The sequence below is a fragment of the Triticum aestivum genome, chromosome 2A (genome assembly GCF_018294505.1).
Source record: "Triticum aestivum cultivar Chinese Spring chromosome 2A, IWGSC CS RefSeq v2.1, whole genome shotgun sequence".
NCBI classification, from domain to species: Eukaryota; Viridiplantae; Streptophyta; class Magnoliopsida; order Poales; family Poaceae; genus Triticum; species Triticum aestivum.
The window spans coordinates 671,827,943-671,845,128 of NC_057797.1; the positions used below are offsets into that span (position 1 = coordinate 671,827,943).

At 46.7% G+C, this 17,186-nt stretch overlaps 1 protein-coding gene across 1 annotated transcript; it reads left to right on the forward strand.

The window, feature by feature from the left end:
• Window positions 1-2,930: 2,930 nt before the first annotated feature.
• On the forward strand, window positions 2,931-5,706 carry LOC123190110 (serine racemase; the record flags this gene model as incomplete). Its single annotated transcript, XM_044602691.1, is given in 7 exon segments — window positions 2,931-2,955; window positions 3,363-3,555; window positions 3,653-3,739; window positions 3,825-4,055; window positions 4,714-4,787; window positions 4,882-5,068; window positions 5,335-5,706. Coding segments are annotated over 6 exon segments (1,014 nt in total). The 3' UTR covers window positions 5,582-5,706.
• Window positions 5,707-17,186: the final 11,480 nt, after the last annotated feature.

Consider the following 17,186-nt stretch of genomic DNA (forward strand, 5'->3'; position numbering starts at 1 on the left):
CAATGGGAGAAGTGCTTGGCTTTGGGTTCAATCTTGCGGTGTCCTTTCCCAGTGACAGTAGGGACAGCAAGGCACATATTGGATTGTTGCCATCAAGGATAACAAGATGGGGTTTTCATCATATTGCATGAGTTTATCCCTCTACATCATGTCATCTTGCTTAAGGCGTTACTCTGTGTTTAACTTAATACTCTAGATGCATGCTGGATAGCGGTCGATGAGTGGAGTAATAGTAGTAGATGCAGGCAGGAGTCAGTCTACTTGTCTCGGGCGTGATGCCTATATACATGATCATACCTAGATATTCTCATAACTATGCTCAATTCTGTCAAATGCTCAACAGTAATTTGTTCACTCACCGTAGAATACCTATGCTCCCGAGAGAAGCCATTAGTGAAACCTATGGCCCCCGGGTCTATCTTCATCATATTAATCTCTTACTACTTAGTTATTTCCTTTGCTTTTTTACTTTGCCTTTATTTTACTTTGCATCTTTATCACAAAAATACCAAAAATATTATATTATCATATCTATCAGATCTCACTCTCGTAAGTGGCCGTGTAGGAATTGACAACCTCTATTCGCGTTGGTTGCGAGGATTTGTTTGTTTTGTGCAGGTACGAGAGACTCACGCGTAGCCTCCTACTGAATTGATACCTTGGTTCTCAAAAACGGAGGGAAATACTTATGCTACTTTGCTTCATCATCCCTTCCTCTTCGAGGAAAACCAACGCAGTGCTCAAGAGGTAGCAGCTTGCAATAGGGGTTAATCATGAGTGGGGTGCTTGTCCAAGGAAGGACAGTACCCAAGCACCGGTCCACCCACATATCAAATTATCAAAGTACCGAACGCAAATCATATGAACGTGATGAAAACTTGCTTGACGATAATTCACATGTGTCATCAGGAACGCTTTCCTTTATATAAGAGTTTGTCGAGGCTTGTACTTTGCTACAAAAAGGATTGTGCCATCTTGCTACACCTTATTTACTTTTATTACTTGTTGCCCGTTACAAATTATTTTATCACAAAACTACTTGTTACCAATAATTTCAGTGCTTGCAGAGAATACCTTACTGAAAACTGCTTATCATTTCCGTCTGCTCCTTGTTAGGTTCGACACTCTTACTTATCGAAAGGACTATGATAGATCGCCTATACTTGTGGGTCATCATAAACCAATATGTTCTTACAAAACAAGCGATTTTTACTTAGGTAGGTAAATCACGGGCATAATTTTATAAACATTTATTTACATAATCACATTTATAACACACAAGTAATTATCTAGTCTAACAATAATGAGAGCAACTAATTAAGGGATACTCTTGGAGGGCTCCCGTAAAGGTCACTTTCTTGGTCCTCGCGCTGAATGCACCATTCAATTTTTTTTCTACATGTGTTTTCAGGTTTTATGTGAGTTTACTGTATGTGGGAGGGGGGGGCACTTTTTCGTTTTTCCTTGGCTTTCTTGTAGTCTTGAACTGTGCTTCCCAAAATCCAACAGTGAAAACATTTTTTTGGGGAACCACTTTCTCATTTTTCATTTTTTTTTCTAGTTTCCTTTTTTCGGCTCTCGCTTTTACCCGGGGAGGGGGGTGTTATGATGTTTTCATCAAAAACTAACGTGAGATCTGGTTGATCTCGACGTGAGAAATCCAACGGTGAAAACGATTTGTGATTATGATTTTTTTATCGAAAACTATTAGCGTGAGATCTAGTTGATCTCTATGCGAAAAATCCAATGATGAAAACGGTTTGTGATTTGGATGCCTCGACTGAGAAGCATGATGAACAACCTTACTCAAACGAGCCCATTAAGGCACCACATTTCACAAGTTAGAAATGATGCTCGGCTTATGTTGGGCCGCCTCATGAGAGTTTTTGTTTTTTTGGTAGATTCATTTGTTTTTCAAAACATTTATCTCTTGAATCATGTTCAAATACCGAACCATTTTCACTGTTGGATTTCTTGTGTCGAGATCTTCAAAATTAAATCTCATGTTAATTAGTTTCAATAAACTTTTTTTCATGAAAAAACCTGAAGAAAAAACCCAGAGCTGGAAGCATGATTTTTTCCTACTTTTATTCCCTTTGAGAGAAGCACATATCAGTGCCTCCACGGGATGCAAATCTGTGCTTCTTGTGGAAGCACAAAAAAACACGCAAAAACATGATTCTTTTTTCCTTTCTAAAGTAGCGCGGAAGCAAATTTGTACCTTTACGAGAAGCAAATATGTGCTTTTCGTGAAAGCCATTTCCCCCGAAAATAAATCTGTGCCTCCACAAGAAGCAAATCAGTGCTTCTCGTGATAATACCCTTTTTGATAAGCATAATTGTGCTTCTCCCGGAAGCAAAATCTGTGCTTCTCGTTGAAGAAAAAAATTACACAAAATAATCATGATTTTTTCCCTTTCCGACAAGCACAACTGTGGTTCTTGTGGAAGCAAATCTGTGTCTCCACGAAAAGCAAATATATGCTTCTCATGAAAGCACATTTTTTTTGTGCAAAAATAATTTTTTTCGTGTATTTTTTTCTTCAAAATCTAAGATAAACCAGACGTAATCCGAAAAACCAAAACATCCAGAATAAAGCCCATATAAAACCTGAAAACATGTACAGAAAAATAAAACCAACGCCTAGCACGATAAATGGTGGTGGCTGGACACGCCTCTAGCCCACAAAAGTGGCCCTTGGCGCTCTCAGCCCACAAAGATTGCACGCAAGGGTGCCTTTAGCCCACAAAAGTTAGCTGCTCTCTGGATTTTGCTCTTGGAAGGATTCCTGCCTTTTCCACTTCGGCAGATTCCGCCTTCAAATCTCCGCCCATCTCACTTGCAAGGTCTACGAGATTCTGCCCGCCTCCTCCATCAGATCCCTCCCCGCGCCAGATTCCTGCATCTCCTCGTCCGAACCTTCTTTCAGTTCCGTGGTTCCTCTTGCTTTCTGCGGTAAATTCTACTGCCGAATCTTGCTTGACTGTACCAACCAGCTTGCTTGAATCAATCAGTTCGCTAGTTATATGACTGCTGGTGTCTTCCTAGTAGATGGTTTCCTTGAATAGTAAGTTAAATTAGCAGACTAGTAGTAGATATGGTTCTCTATTTATTTTTTTCATTTCTTCTTTTCCCCCTTCAGCCGCGAGTACGACCAAGAAATGTGAGCCGTGAATCACTAAACTAGAGCCACTTTTATTTTAATTTATGTAGTTATGTACGTTTTTATATTGTATGAAGTTCATTCTGATGGGATGATCTACATACTGCAATATATTGGAGCACTGAACTGGTGTGTATCAGCATCAGTGTATGACTGAACTAGGACAAGGTACATGATTGATGTTGTTGATACTTGTTAGGCCTGATGGGAAGCAGAGATGATGATGGCCAAAGCGCAGAAGGTCAGGGTTACGCCGCGGATATCAATTCCATCAGGGAGGCGCAGGCCCGCATCGCACCATACGTGCACAAGACACCCATCCTGTCATCAACTTCTATTGATGCCATAGCAGGGAAGCAGTTGTTCTTCAAGTGTGAATGCTTCCAGAAGGCGTGAGAGTTACTGCCTCCGTGTGCTATTTACCTATTCGATGCTTTGCAGTACATGGTGCTAATTGTTGTGGACATATGTTTGCATTGTGCTGTGTAGAGGGGCTTTCAAGATCCGAGGGGCATCCAATTCAATATTTGCCCTCGATGACAACCAGGCGGCAAAGGGCGTTGTGACGCATAGCAGGTTGATGCTAGCTTCAGTGTTTTGTGGTGACTGTTCCTAACATTCAGAAGAAAATTAAGATACTGATGATATGGTTTCTTCTCAGTGGAAATCATGCTGCTGCTGTGGCACTGGCTGCAAAGTTGCGTGGCATACCTGCTTACATTGTCATACCCAAAAACGCGCCAGCATGTAAGGTTGAGAATGTTAAGCGTTATGGTGGTCAGGTTATCTGGAGCGATGTCACCATGGAATCAAGAGAATCTACAGCTAAAAAAGTCCAGGATGAGACTGGTGCTATTCTTATTCATCCATTCAATGATAAGTATACTATCAGGTAGTCTTTTGCCATCCGAAGCTTTTATTGTTTAATTGTTCCGTATAACATGACAAACATCCTCATTTCCCCAAAACTAGAAATGCTCCCTATAGAGTCCTGACATTTTCCCTAAGGTAGATGATAAAAAAAAAATCGAAGGTACCATATACATCACTTCTGGTAACGTTTTGTAGTTCGGTAGTCCTGAAGTAGTCCTAGTGACTAGACTACTCTTTAGATGTGAAAATTAGCTGGAATTTGAAATTAAAAGTATGTAAAAATTCGATAACTTGCTTACTCAAGACTGATGAACTATTCTTCCAGGGAATGATCACAAGGAGTAAATGGAATGACTACATACTAACCCTGGAATCATATTAGCAATATCATTATCTAAATTTTAGGATTTCATGAATCTTAATTAGTTTCATCCATAAACAGAACCTTCCGAATTTTTAATTATTTTATATAGGACCATTTTGGACTGAATGAATATCATCGACCCAATATTTCCACACACCAAAAAAAAAACGATGTGTTTTATCCAGCATATAATCAATATCTCTGAAGTTTCTTCCACGCGTTGTGTTTGCTCTTAGTGCATAGAGTAACTCGAGTTTTCATTTCCCCTTGAATTTCCCATGAGATATAGGAATTTTACTTGAATGTTTTTCAGTGGTCAGGGAACAGTGTGCCTTGAACTTTTGGAGCAAGTCCCTGAAATCGACACAATAATTGTTCCAATTAGTGGTCTGTACTCTCTTAGCTTCTCCCTAACGTATTTTCTTTGCGTGGAAATCTTTTATAATTTGACACTTGGGAAATATTTTTGGCTAAAATACAGGTGGTGGTTTAATTTCTGGTGTGGCACTGGCTGCAAAGGCCATAAACCCTTCAATACGTATTCTGGCAGCAGAGCCAAAGGGAGCTGATGATTCAGCCCAGTCCAAGGCTGCTGGAAGGATCATCAAACTGCCTGCAACCAACACCATTGCTGATGGACTACGAGCGTTTCACGGTGACTTGACATGGTAAGGCAAATATACATTGAGTATGTTTCCATCATTTTCTGCACGTGCATTACTAACCTGGAATCATACCAAAACGCTGACCTTTAGTTTTTGAATTTTCACGAGAATGTCAATGCTAGCTGAATAGTTTATTTTGCCAAAATTTATCTTGATGCGAACGCCCTGGAATGATCTGTGATGTTAATGCGACTTATTCCGTTGTGATAAAAATGTTTGCTAATGGATAGAACTATGAGGCATGTTTTATATTTAATTTTATGTTCTAGGCCGGTGGTGCGTGACTTGGTGGACGATGTCATCGTCGTGGATGACAATGCCATTGTCGACGCCATGAAGATGTGCTACGAGACGCTGAAGGTGGCTGTGGAGCCTAGCGGAGCCATTGGCCTTGCCGCTGCCCTCTCCGACGAGTTCAAGCAAAGCCCCGTTTGGCATGAGAGCAGCAAGATAGGGATCATTGTTTCCGGCGGCAATGTGGACCTCCGCGTGCTCTGGGAATCCCTGTGTAAATGAAATTGGGGCCGTGCAAAACTGTTTGAATTTGAAATGCACGAGGTGAATGGCTGCAGACATGTAAAAACACCGATTTCTTACTCTTTGTTTGCTGATCTACTCGGTGCAAAACGTTTTACCATTGATTGCTTACAGTGCCCTGGGTATAAAAGCGGCACATCTCCTGGTTAACAAGAACTGGTGCCTTGTGTAGTGGGTAGCACGTGTGTACCTGGCGCCCAAGGTCCGTAGCTGGCATGAACAGTGTAGTCGGTTCTACGAGGACGCGGAGTTTCTGCACCCGAGCTCAAATGAGCCTGGGTGAACAGTAAAATCAAAACTAAATAAAAAAATAAAAAAAATCCAATTTTTTTTGGAGAAACATTGACAAAAGTTTTAAGTGCCTGCAAAAATTCATCATGAAATCACATTTCTAGAAGGCGTGGCAAAAAAAAACAAAATCAGTACTCTGAAAAAGCTACTTTCAACAACATTTTGGAGCACTGAATTTGTTTTTTTGCCACGCCTTACAGGAATGTGATTTCATGATGAATTTTTGCAGGCACTTAGAACTTTTGTCAATGTTTCTCCCAAAAAAAATTAGAATTTTTTGAATTTTTTTCGATTTTTTTTTGATTTTACTGTTCACCGAGCTCAAATGAGCTCAGTAGCAGAAAGGCACTTTCGGTTCTACGAAATTTACTAACCCAACCCTCCTCCCTCCCAACCCTGCCACCCCTCCTCCTCCTCCCCCCTAGCCGCCCCTCCTCCTCTTCCCTTCCTCGCCGCCGTCTGAGGCAGCCGCCGGGCGCCCGGGTCGCCAAGGATGGTGGCGGCGGGGCCTCGGTTGCCCTGCCTCTGCATGGGGAACTCCTGATCTGAAGCGGCGGCTCCATTGGCAAGGCACGACCGGCTAGCAGTCGTGCGGGCGGTGGATCTGGCGTCCCGGCCGTGCGGGCGGTGGGATCCGGTGGTCGTTGGCGGTCGGCGGCGGTTTCTGCGGTGGCTGGTGTGCGCGATCTGGTGCCTCCCCTCCTCCCCTGTTCGGCGTGCGGGCCATCCTCGTCGGGCCGTGCTTCCTTGGGTCGCCGGTTCTGTACAAGAGGCGCTGCTGGTGACGGGGATCTAGTTCGGGCGAAATCCCTGGTCGGCCATGGCCGACCGCGTCGACGGCGACGCTTGAGGGCGTCGTTCCCCTCCTTGGAGGCGTCGGTATGGACTGATCCCCTCACTTCTCCTTCCCCTAGGTCTCCTGGGCGAAAGCCCGAACTTTGTTGGGCGGCGACGGCGCTCACGGCGCCGTTCCCTTCTTGAAGGCGCCGCTTTGGGAACCTTGGAGCTGGGTGGCACTTGTGGGTGGTGGGCGACGGCGGTGGTGCGGCCCTATCCTAGCTTGGATCTGCGTCTGTTGCTTGAAGATGGACTCGCGTAGGTGGAGGTCGTTGTTTGGCGTCATGGTGGCGTCAATGGCGGAGGTACCTGCCAAGGATGGCACCTCAATCTGCTCTGAAGATGGACCAGTGGAAGATGACGGCGACGACACATGTGAGTGCGTCAGACCGGTTTGTGACCTGGACCCGGTATGTGGCTCCGTCGGGGCCTCCGGCATTAGATGTTAGGCTTAGGTGAGAGGTCTGGGTATTTGGCCCAGTTTGCACCCTTCATCATATGAATTGAAGTAGCGGCAGATGTTGCCAAGATGGCGGATTCAGGCATATCGTTGTACTACTTTGTAAGGTCCTCGAGAATAATCAATAAAATGACCACATGCATCTCCCAGATGCAGAGGCTGGGATCATCCTCCTTTTCTTAAAAAAAAGAAATTTACTAAACTCGGTTTAAGAAAATTGAATCTACTCTAGTGTTAATTTTTTTATAACCTGGTGCCCAAGTGGGTACAGTCGGCGCATACTTGTGGTCAGATCTTTCTCAGAACCCGGTTCTAGTATCAGTTCTAGTTTTTTTTCGAAAACACTAACGCCCACACGTGTGGCAATATTATAACTCGCCCACACGCCTGGATCATCGTCCAGTTAAGTTTGCACGAATCTTGTCACACCGATGCAGTTTTCACGTGTCACGTAGGACAAGGCCGGTGTGTAGGCGTTGAAGAGGTCGTTCACACGCCCCACAGCATGCGGTTGCCAGCTGCGCTGTGTGCGCGAACTAGTTTCTGCCCACACAGCCACCACCTAGTCCACGGGCGTATGGGCAAACTACTTTTCGCCCACACGACAATTGTATGTTGTTTGGATGGCAACTGCAGTTGCGCATACATGGCAACTAGGCAACACACATGACAATTATGAATCGTTTGCTAGACGGCAACTGCAGTTGCGCGTACGTGGCAATCAGATAAACATACATGACAACTGTGATTAACCACACGTGGCAACTAGGTAAACACACATGAAAGCTATTGTTTGACCACATGTGGCAAGTAGTTAATCACACACGACAACTATGGTTTGATTACATGCGGCAACTACCATAAATTAGACATGGCAATTATAGTTAATCAAAACAGAGAGAGTTGCCATGCTTTTACAACCATATTTGCCATCCCGGATAACTACATCTGTCATCCCGGATGGCAACTAAATCGTCATCCCGCGGGTACCTAATGTAGCTGCGTCAGGACATGTGGGCATATTTACTTCGTGCCACACGCGCGGGGTGAGGATGAGTAGTACTTGTTGGACGTGTGGCACCAAGTAGCTACGCCCACACGTGTGGGCAATTCTACTATTCGCCCACACATAGCCCGTATGAACTGCTCCTGCTCATGTCACACACGGTGTGTGGGCGAATGCCTATTATACCATACATGTGGTGGATATCAACGTCCTTTTTTAGCTTAGCACCTCCTTCAATGTTTAGCACTAACTGAAATCAATGGTAAGGTTTCTTAGCACCAAGGTTTGACCAACATAGTCCATGCTTAGAACATCATCAATATAGTCAGTTCTCAGGGCAACTCCAACGGGCAGTCACTAAATTGTTTGGATTGGATAGTCCAAATATCTTTTGCCATCCAACGGTGGTCACCAAATGTCCACGGACTAGTTCGGATGTTTGAAATCCCACAAACTATTTCTAACCATGGGGGAATTAGGGAAGTCCAGACGTCCACGAGCCCCACAATAAATTCACTTTTTTTCCTTTCCTCACTTCTCTCTTCCCTCTAGGGGTGGGCATTCGGTAGAAACCGAAAATTCGGTTTGTACTGTTCGGTTTATTTTTAAATTCGGTTTTGGAAACTAGAAACCGAAAATAGCAAGCTAAAATTGCAAACCGGTTTTTCGGTTAACTGAGACTTTGGTTCAGTTTTCGGTTTATTACCGAACACTGCTTATACTACGCAGCAGCAAGCGCTTCTAGTCTTAGTAGTAAGCACCTCACGGACTTATATCACCCAGCGCCTTGCCCGTTGAGTATTCGCAAGCGATGTGGGACTAAACAAATGTTGCACACTCCCCCGTCTAACAGAAGTACTAGTTTTTGCGTTGGGCCTTGCAGTTAGTGGTGGGCCTAGTAGATCAAGAAAAGTAGAAGTAGTAGTCAGAACGTGGGACAAAGAGCATGCATGGGCCTTCGTAAGATGTGTGGTTGTGGCCTGGACGTGCGCACGCGGCCGCCAGTGTTTTGGCGCTACGGGCGGGACGGAAGCGTACGGAGGGAGCCTCGTACACAGAGTCAGGAAGTAGAGAACTCTGCACTTCGGTTTTTTGTTCAGTTATCGGTTTAATACCGAACTGAGCGATTTAAATTCGGTTATTAAACGTAAAAACCGAATTTAATTGTGGCACTTCGGTTTTGGTATCGGTTCGGTTTTCGGTTTTTATGCCCACCCCTACTTCCCTCTCCATTGGACAAGGGGGGCATTTTGATAAATATGGTTGGATGACCCGGCTATTCGCAGACATGTCTAAATGTGTCCACGAACATTTGATGGGCCTATTAGGTGATTGCTTTTGGAGTGGCCCTAAGGAAACCGAACCAACTCCAATGTTAGCTTTTTCTTGACACCAAATTTTTGACCCACATGTTAGAATATTGTATTTCCCTATTTAACTTTCTCTCACAAATTGGACTAGCTTGGGCCCACTTGTGGTCAACTCTCTCTCTCTCTCAACCTGGTATTAGGACCAATTATAGTTTTTTTTCCTTAGCACCTCTCTCTCTCTCTCTCCGGTGTTTAGCACCCGACCAATTATAGGTTTTTTCCTTGGCACCTCTCTTTCCAATTCTTAGCCCTTTTCCTAGGGACGCGGAGTTTTGGCTCTAGGGAACACATGCTCCATGGTAAATAGTAAATTAGAAACAAATAAGAAATAAAATTTAAAAATTCTGTTTTTCTGTGGATGTTTATGTTAGTGTAACAAGGGCGCTTGCCAACTTCATGCAAAGTGGACATCAGTGCTTCATCGGTGAAAAAAAACAAAATTAAGTGTACCATTTGAAAGTAACATTTGTTGTTTGACTTTTATTTTTTTGCATACATCAACATGCTTAAGTTTTTCCCTTAAAAATTTACAGGTAACATTTGTGTGTAACAATGAACACATCTATTTTTTTCAAAAATAAAAATGACCTTGGCAAAATACATTTTTGACGTGCAGAAGCATATACTCCCTAGATCCAAAAGCAATATCCGTTTTTCTAGCAACAAGTTTTGATCAACATTGTGGAACTCACTTCGAATCATCGAGGCCCGCTGTTGGGGATATTACCACTGGGCATAAACCGTCCTGCTTGGGCCGGGTTAACGTCATAGTGGTATAAGCAGGTGAAGGCCCAAGGCCTATAGTCGGTTTATAATCTGTAGCTGTAAAACCGACCTGATGTATAACTTGTATTGTAAGTTAGGAATAGAGAGATACCGACCGGGATACGAATATGAACCGGCTAGGACTCTATGGACCGACGGGCGTCACCCGTGTATATAAGGGGACGGCCCGGCGGCGGTTCAAGAGAGAAAAAGACAACTCGAGCCTAGGCGAAGCTTGTTTGCTCCCTAGCCATCGAGACCACATCAATTCCATCACAACTAGACGTAGGCTTTTACCTTCATCGAAGGGGCCGAACTAGTATAAACCCCACGTGTCTTTGTGTCCGCTTTAACCCCTTCAAGTAAACTCGTAGCGATGGCTCCACGACTAAGTCCTTTCGCTAGGACATCTGCCGTGACAAATCCACAACAGTTGGCGCCCACCGTGGGGCTATCGCACGATGGTTTGATGATCTTGGAGGGCAAGCTCAAAGGACTCGAAGGCTATGTTGTGGGCCGGATGACCAAGAGTCGTCGGGGCAGGATCTACATCGATGATGCAGGATGGGGTCCTGAGGCCGATTCAATTGAGTATGGTTACCGGGTCCCCTTTGGCAGCGTACACGTCTTCATCGGCAAGATCGGTGAGCCTGGGCCTGAGCCGGACATCTACACCGACCCCGTCGAGACGGCTCAGCGTGCGAGCTTTACTCAGGTTAAACCGGCCATGAAGCGTGCCTTCGTTGGAGTCATCTACGGAGGAGAGCGCGAGGACGAATCAGAGCACGATAGCGAGACCGTCGTCTATTCAGGCGACGAGTCCTCGACCGGAGAGACCGAGTCGCTATACCGGATGCAAGACGATCAGGTTAGGGGTTGTTCCGATGGCGACAGTATTCCGGACCCCCCAGGCCAGATTAACCGGGTTGGAATATTCATGGCTGGCACCCAGGCGGCGAATTATTCTTCGACTGCCGCAGCAATGCTCTCCGGATCCGCAGCGGCAGCGGCAGCAGGGGCAGGAGGCCTTGTACGCCCGCCGGTTCAGGTTCTATCTGATCTGTTTGACGCACTGGCCGCGCTTATGGCAGAGGATGACCCGGAGGATCAAGATGCTCATAATGCAGAAATCGCGAAGGTGAGAGAGCAGATCGTGCAAGCCAAAGCGGATCTGGCAGCAGAAAAAGATCGGATGGCTGCAGAGCGGGCCGCTTTGGACGCACAGGCTTATAAACTCATGCTTGACCAGAATGCATCACAGGAGGTTTTAAAGCAAAAGCACCGATCACGCCTGCCGTTAGGGTTTGACCCCCGAAATCTCTTTCACACTCCGGGAGCTGGACCCAGTAATCCACCGCGGTACCAGGAGACAAACCGGATTGAGGCGCCAGGACCAGGAGCGACGGTCCAACCTCGCCTGATGGAGCCCCCTCAACAAAATACTGCGATGCCTCCACCGGTGCAGACGCCCCCGGGTCATTATTTGAATCCTATGGACAACCTTGTTGCGGCCGCAGCACGGTTAGAGGCCATCCCAGTCGAAGGGGATTCTCCGCAAGCAGTAGAAACACGCCGGGTTAAAGAGCTTCTCCGGACCGCGCTGATGCAGCAGGAGGCATACTCATACAGCCGTGATCGGATTCATTCTACGCCCCGTCCGAGCCAGAGTTACAGCAGGCGCATAGATGAACCGGCCATATCAAGCAATGCGCACGGCCGTGAAGCGGCCCGTGGTGATGACCCGGCGGGTGGTATTGTCGATGCTCGGGATGCGGTGAACTGGGCCCGGGCGCAAAGGGAGGCCGAGTTAGCAGCACAGGATGATGCGGGCCAACTTATACCGGTTCGTTCTGCCGCCTTTGCCGGACCAGGGATCACATCCGCTCTGGGAGTGCCTTGCTTGATCCCTGCTTTACGTAGTGTGCGCCTGCCTAAAGATTTCAAGGGCCCACGCAAGGTGCCGAATTATACCGCTGATTTACCCCCTGAAGCGTGGATAGAGAGTTATGAGATGGCCATGGAAATGCTGGATGTGGATGAGGCTGCATGTGCCAAATATTTCACAATGATGCTCAAGGGCACGGCTCGTACTTGGTTAAAGAGCCTACCGCCCAATTCTATCAGTTCTTGGGCCCAGTTGCGGAGCCGGTTTATACAGAATTTCAAGGATACATGTAAGTAGCCCAAGTCTATAGTAGACCTGGCGGCTTGTGTTCAGGAAGAAGGAGAATCAACGACCCATTGGGTGCGTCGCGTTTCGGAAATTTTGCACTCGTTTGACAGGATTAATGCTGACTCTGCGGTCCTAACTCTGGAAGGCAACTGCCGGTTTGAGCCTCTAAAATTGAAACTGGGACGCATGAAGCGACTTTGTAATGACATGGGAACCCTCATGGCTGCCCTAGTGAAGTATGCCGATTCGGACAGTACCAAGGATCCCGAGCTTAATGATAATGAAGCAGGGAAGGGAAAGAAGGATAGCAACTCCAAACAGCAGCAGAATAAACTAGTGGGTCATGGAAACGGAGGCAAGCGCAAGGCGGACGGCAGTGTGGACTTTGTGGCTAACACTAACGCACAGGATAGGGGGCAGCGGCGCAGAGGTAAAGCGGCAAATCATAACGGGGCTCCCAATCCTAGTGCAAGCCGTTTGAACTATTTGTTGAATCAGCCTTGCCCAAAACACGGGACGAAGGAGGCACCGGCTAGCCATCTTTGGAAAGATTGCTACATCATGCAGGAGTTCAAGAACTCTAATGCTTTTCGGTATGATCACGGATCAGGTGGCAGTTCAGGATCCGGTTTCAGTGGGCCGGATCACGATGGGGTTTCCGGTTCAGGACGTAATCAGGGCGGTCACAACTACCAGAATAATCAGAACGGCCAGCAGCAACAGCAGCAGTCAGGCTATTAGAGCCAGTAGCAGCAGCAGCAGTCGGGCTATCAGAGCCAGCCGAAGCAGTTGAGCAATGGGCAATACCATGTCTTCACAACAGGCTTGGATAAACGTGACCGAAAACTCCACCAACGAGCGGTGAATTCTGTTGAACCGGCCTTACCGCGCTACTTACGCTGGTCAGAGCAGCCCATCGTGTGGAGCAGAGAAGATCACCCGCCCCGGGTTGATAATCCGGGTCAGTTAGCATTAGTGGTGGACCCTCAGGTGGGGGGTTATAAATTCACCAAGGTACTCATGGATGGAGGAAGCAGTATTAACATACTATATTATGAGACATTCAGGCGCATGGGACTGACTGACAAGGATCTCAGACCATCAAATACGGTATTCCATGGTGTTGTGCCAGGCAAATTTGCATATCCTGTTGGTAAAATAGCTCTAGATGTGACTTTTGGAGATGAGCACGACTCCCGGTCGGAAAAATTGAGCTTCGAAGTGGTGAAGATCCAAAGCCCGTATCACGCCTTGTTTGGGCGACCGGCTTATGCCAAATTCATGGCGCGGCCTTGTTATATCTACTTACAGCTCAAGATGCCGGGTTACAAGGGGACGATAACGGTTCACGGGAACCGTAGGATCGCTTTGGAATGTGAAGAGGGTGATGCGGCTTACGCAGAGTCGGTCTGTGCCACTGAAGAGTTGAAGTATTATAAGGACAATGTCGATCCGGCGGATATGACCCCTTTAAAGAAGCCAACTACAGAGCATGATTCAGATCTGAAGTTCAAATCGGCAGCTGAGACCAAGCTTGTTGACTTCGTGCCCGGCGATTCATCCAAGCAGTTCACTATCAGTGCCAACCTGGATCCTAAATAGGAAAGCGCGCTCATCGAGTTCATCCGTGAGAATCGGGACATTTTTGCATGGAAGCCGTCTGACATGCCAGGTGTACCGAGGGAACTCGCTGAGCACACTCTTAATGTGGATCCTAAGTATAAACCGGTGAGACAGTTCCTCCGCCGGTTTAACGAAGAAAGACGCAAAGCCATTGGAGAGGAAGTGGCCAGGCTTTTAGCAGCTGGTTTTATTATTGAGGTGTTCCATCCAGAGTGGCTTGCTAATCCGGTGCTGGTTCTTAAGAAAAACGGCACTTGGCGTATGTGTGTGGATTATACAGATCTTAACAAAGCCTGTCCGGCAGATCCTTTTGCCCTCCCCCGTATTGATCAGATCATTGATGCCACGGCGGGTTGTGAGCGTTTAAGTTTTTTGGATGCATACTCTGGATATCATCAGATCAAGATGGCGGTTAAGGACCAGGAGAAAACAGCATTCATCACTCCCTTTGGAGCCTTCTGTTATGTATCTATGCCCTTCGGGCTCAAGAGTGCCCAAGCCACCTATCAACGGTGTGTACAGAATTGCCTGCATGAGCAGATCGGCCGCAATGTGCACGCATATGTAGATGATATTGTAGTAAAATCAAGGCAGAAGGAGACACTGGTGGATGATTTGAAGGAGACCTTTGACAACTTGCGAGCTTACAGGATGATGCTTAATCCGGCCAAGTGTGTTTTCGGTGTTCCAGCAGGCAAGTTACTGGGTTTCTTGGTGTCTAACAGAGGAATTGAGGCTAATCCGGAGAAGATTACGGCTATTACATCTCTAGCTAAACCGGAGTGTATCAATGATGTTCAGCGTTTGGCGGGCCGAATCGCTGCGCTGAGCCGGTTTATCAGCCGCCTCGGGGAGAAGGCTATCCCTTTGTACCAACTGCTGAGGAAGACAGACAATTTCGTCTAGAATACAGCTGCTGACGAGGCATTTGAGGATTTGAAGTGGCAGTTAGCCAATTCGCCTGTTCTTGCAGCTCCGGTCGACAAGGAGCCACTATTATTATACGTAGCGGCTAATGCTCGGGCAGTTAGTGTGGCTATTGTGGTGGAGCGCAAAGAGGCAGGCAAGGAATATCCGGTTCAGCGGCCGGTTTATTATATCAGTGAGGTGCTGATTGAGTCCAAGCAAAGGTATCCGCATTGGCAGAAGCTGGTCTATGGTGTTTTTATGGCCAGTCGGAAATTGAAGCAGTATTTTCAAGGGCACCCCATCACAGTGGTCAGTTCAGCTCCCTTGGGTGATATTATACAGAATCGGGAGGCGACTGGCCGGATTGCCAAGTGGTCTATAGAGCTGGGGCCGCACGGTCTGAAGTACGTGCCTCAAACGGCCGTGAAGTCTCAAGCACTTGTTAATTTCATCAATGATTGGACGGAATTACAGGCACCAGAGGAGAGGCCGGATCACACATATTGGACTATTCATTTTGACAGATCCAGGCAATTGGAAGGCTCGGGGGCTGGAGTCGTATTAACTTCCCCGCGAGGTGATAAGTTTTGTTATGTTCTCCGCTTAATGTTCCCTTGTACTAATAATGCAGCTGAGTATGAAGCCTTGCTCCATGGTCTGCGGATGGATAAAGAGATGAATTTGAGCCGGGTCAAGTGTTTTGGTGACTCGGACCTAGTGGCTCAACAGGTGTCTGGCACTTGGGATTCTAAAGACCCGCTCATGGCTGCATATCGTCGGGAAGTGGATAATATTGCAGGTTGTTTCAAGGGTTATCAAGTGGATCATGTGGACCGTCGGAAGAATGAAGCGGCGGATGCTTTAAGCCGGTTGGGCTCTCAGCGTAAACCGGTTCCGCCTAACGTCTTTTTGGATGTGTTTCACAATCCGTCAGTCAAGCTCCCAGGTGAAGCGGATTTGGCCATTCCTGATCCGGAGTCCCAATTGGTGGCAGCCCTGCGTGTTATTCCGGATTGGACAGTTCCTTATCTTGTGTACATGACAAGGGGGGAGTTGCCAGAGGATGAGATTCTGGCCAAGCAGATAGTCCGGCGATCCAAGTCTATGACGATTGTCAATGGTGAATTACATCATTGTAGCGTATCAGGGGCGTTTCAACGTTGTGTTTCTCCTGAAGAAGGCTGTGAAATCTTAAGAGAAATCCATGAAGGGGATTGTGGGCACCACGCCGGTTCAAAGTCTCTGGTTGCAAAGGCGTTTCGTCATGGGTTCTACTGGTTGACAGCTCATGCTGACGCGGAGGACTTGGTTAAACGGTGTGATGGATGTTAGAAATTTTCAAGGCGTGCTCATGTGCCGGCTCAGGAGTTGAGGATGATCCCAATAACATGGCCGTTTGCAACATGGGGGCTAGACATGGTTGGACCTTTTAAAAGATCCAAGGATAAGAAAACTCACCTTTTGGTGGCAGTTGATAAATTTACCAAGTGGGTTGAAGCAGAGCTTGTCAGCAAGTGTGATGCAGCAACAGCGGTACAGTTCATCAAAAAGGTGATTTTCCGGTTTGGTTTTCCACACAGTATCATTACTGATAATGGTACCAATTTATCCAAGGGTGCTATGAAGGAGTTCTGTGAACGTGAGCACATCCGACTTGATGTGTCGTCAGTAGCACACCCCCAGTCCAATGGACAGGCAGAACGAGCTAATCAGGAAATCTTGCGAGGCATCAAACCTCGGCTTTTGGTCCCATTGCAAAGAACACCAGGATGTTGGGTTGAAGAGTTGCCATCTGTATTATGGAGTATCAATACTACGCCAAACCGGTCCACAGGATACACGCCGTTTTTCATGGTCTATGGAGCAGAGGCAGTTCTCCCTAGTGACATCCGGCACGATTCGCCTCGTGTGGCAGCTTATGTTGAGGCAGACAATGAGACAGCACGACAAGATGCTTTGGACCTATTGGACGAAGAGCGTGATATAGCGGCTGCCTGTTCGGCAATTTACCAGCAAGATCTTCGTCGCTATCACAGTCGCCGGGTTAGAACCAGAACTTTTCAAGAAGGAGATTTGGTGCTTTGATTTATCCAAGATCAAACGGATATGCACAAGTTATCCCCACCTTGGGAGGGACCTTTCGTAGTCAG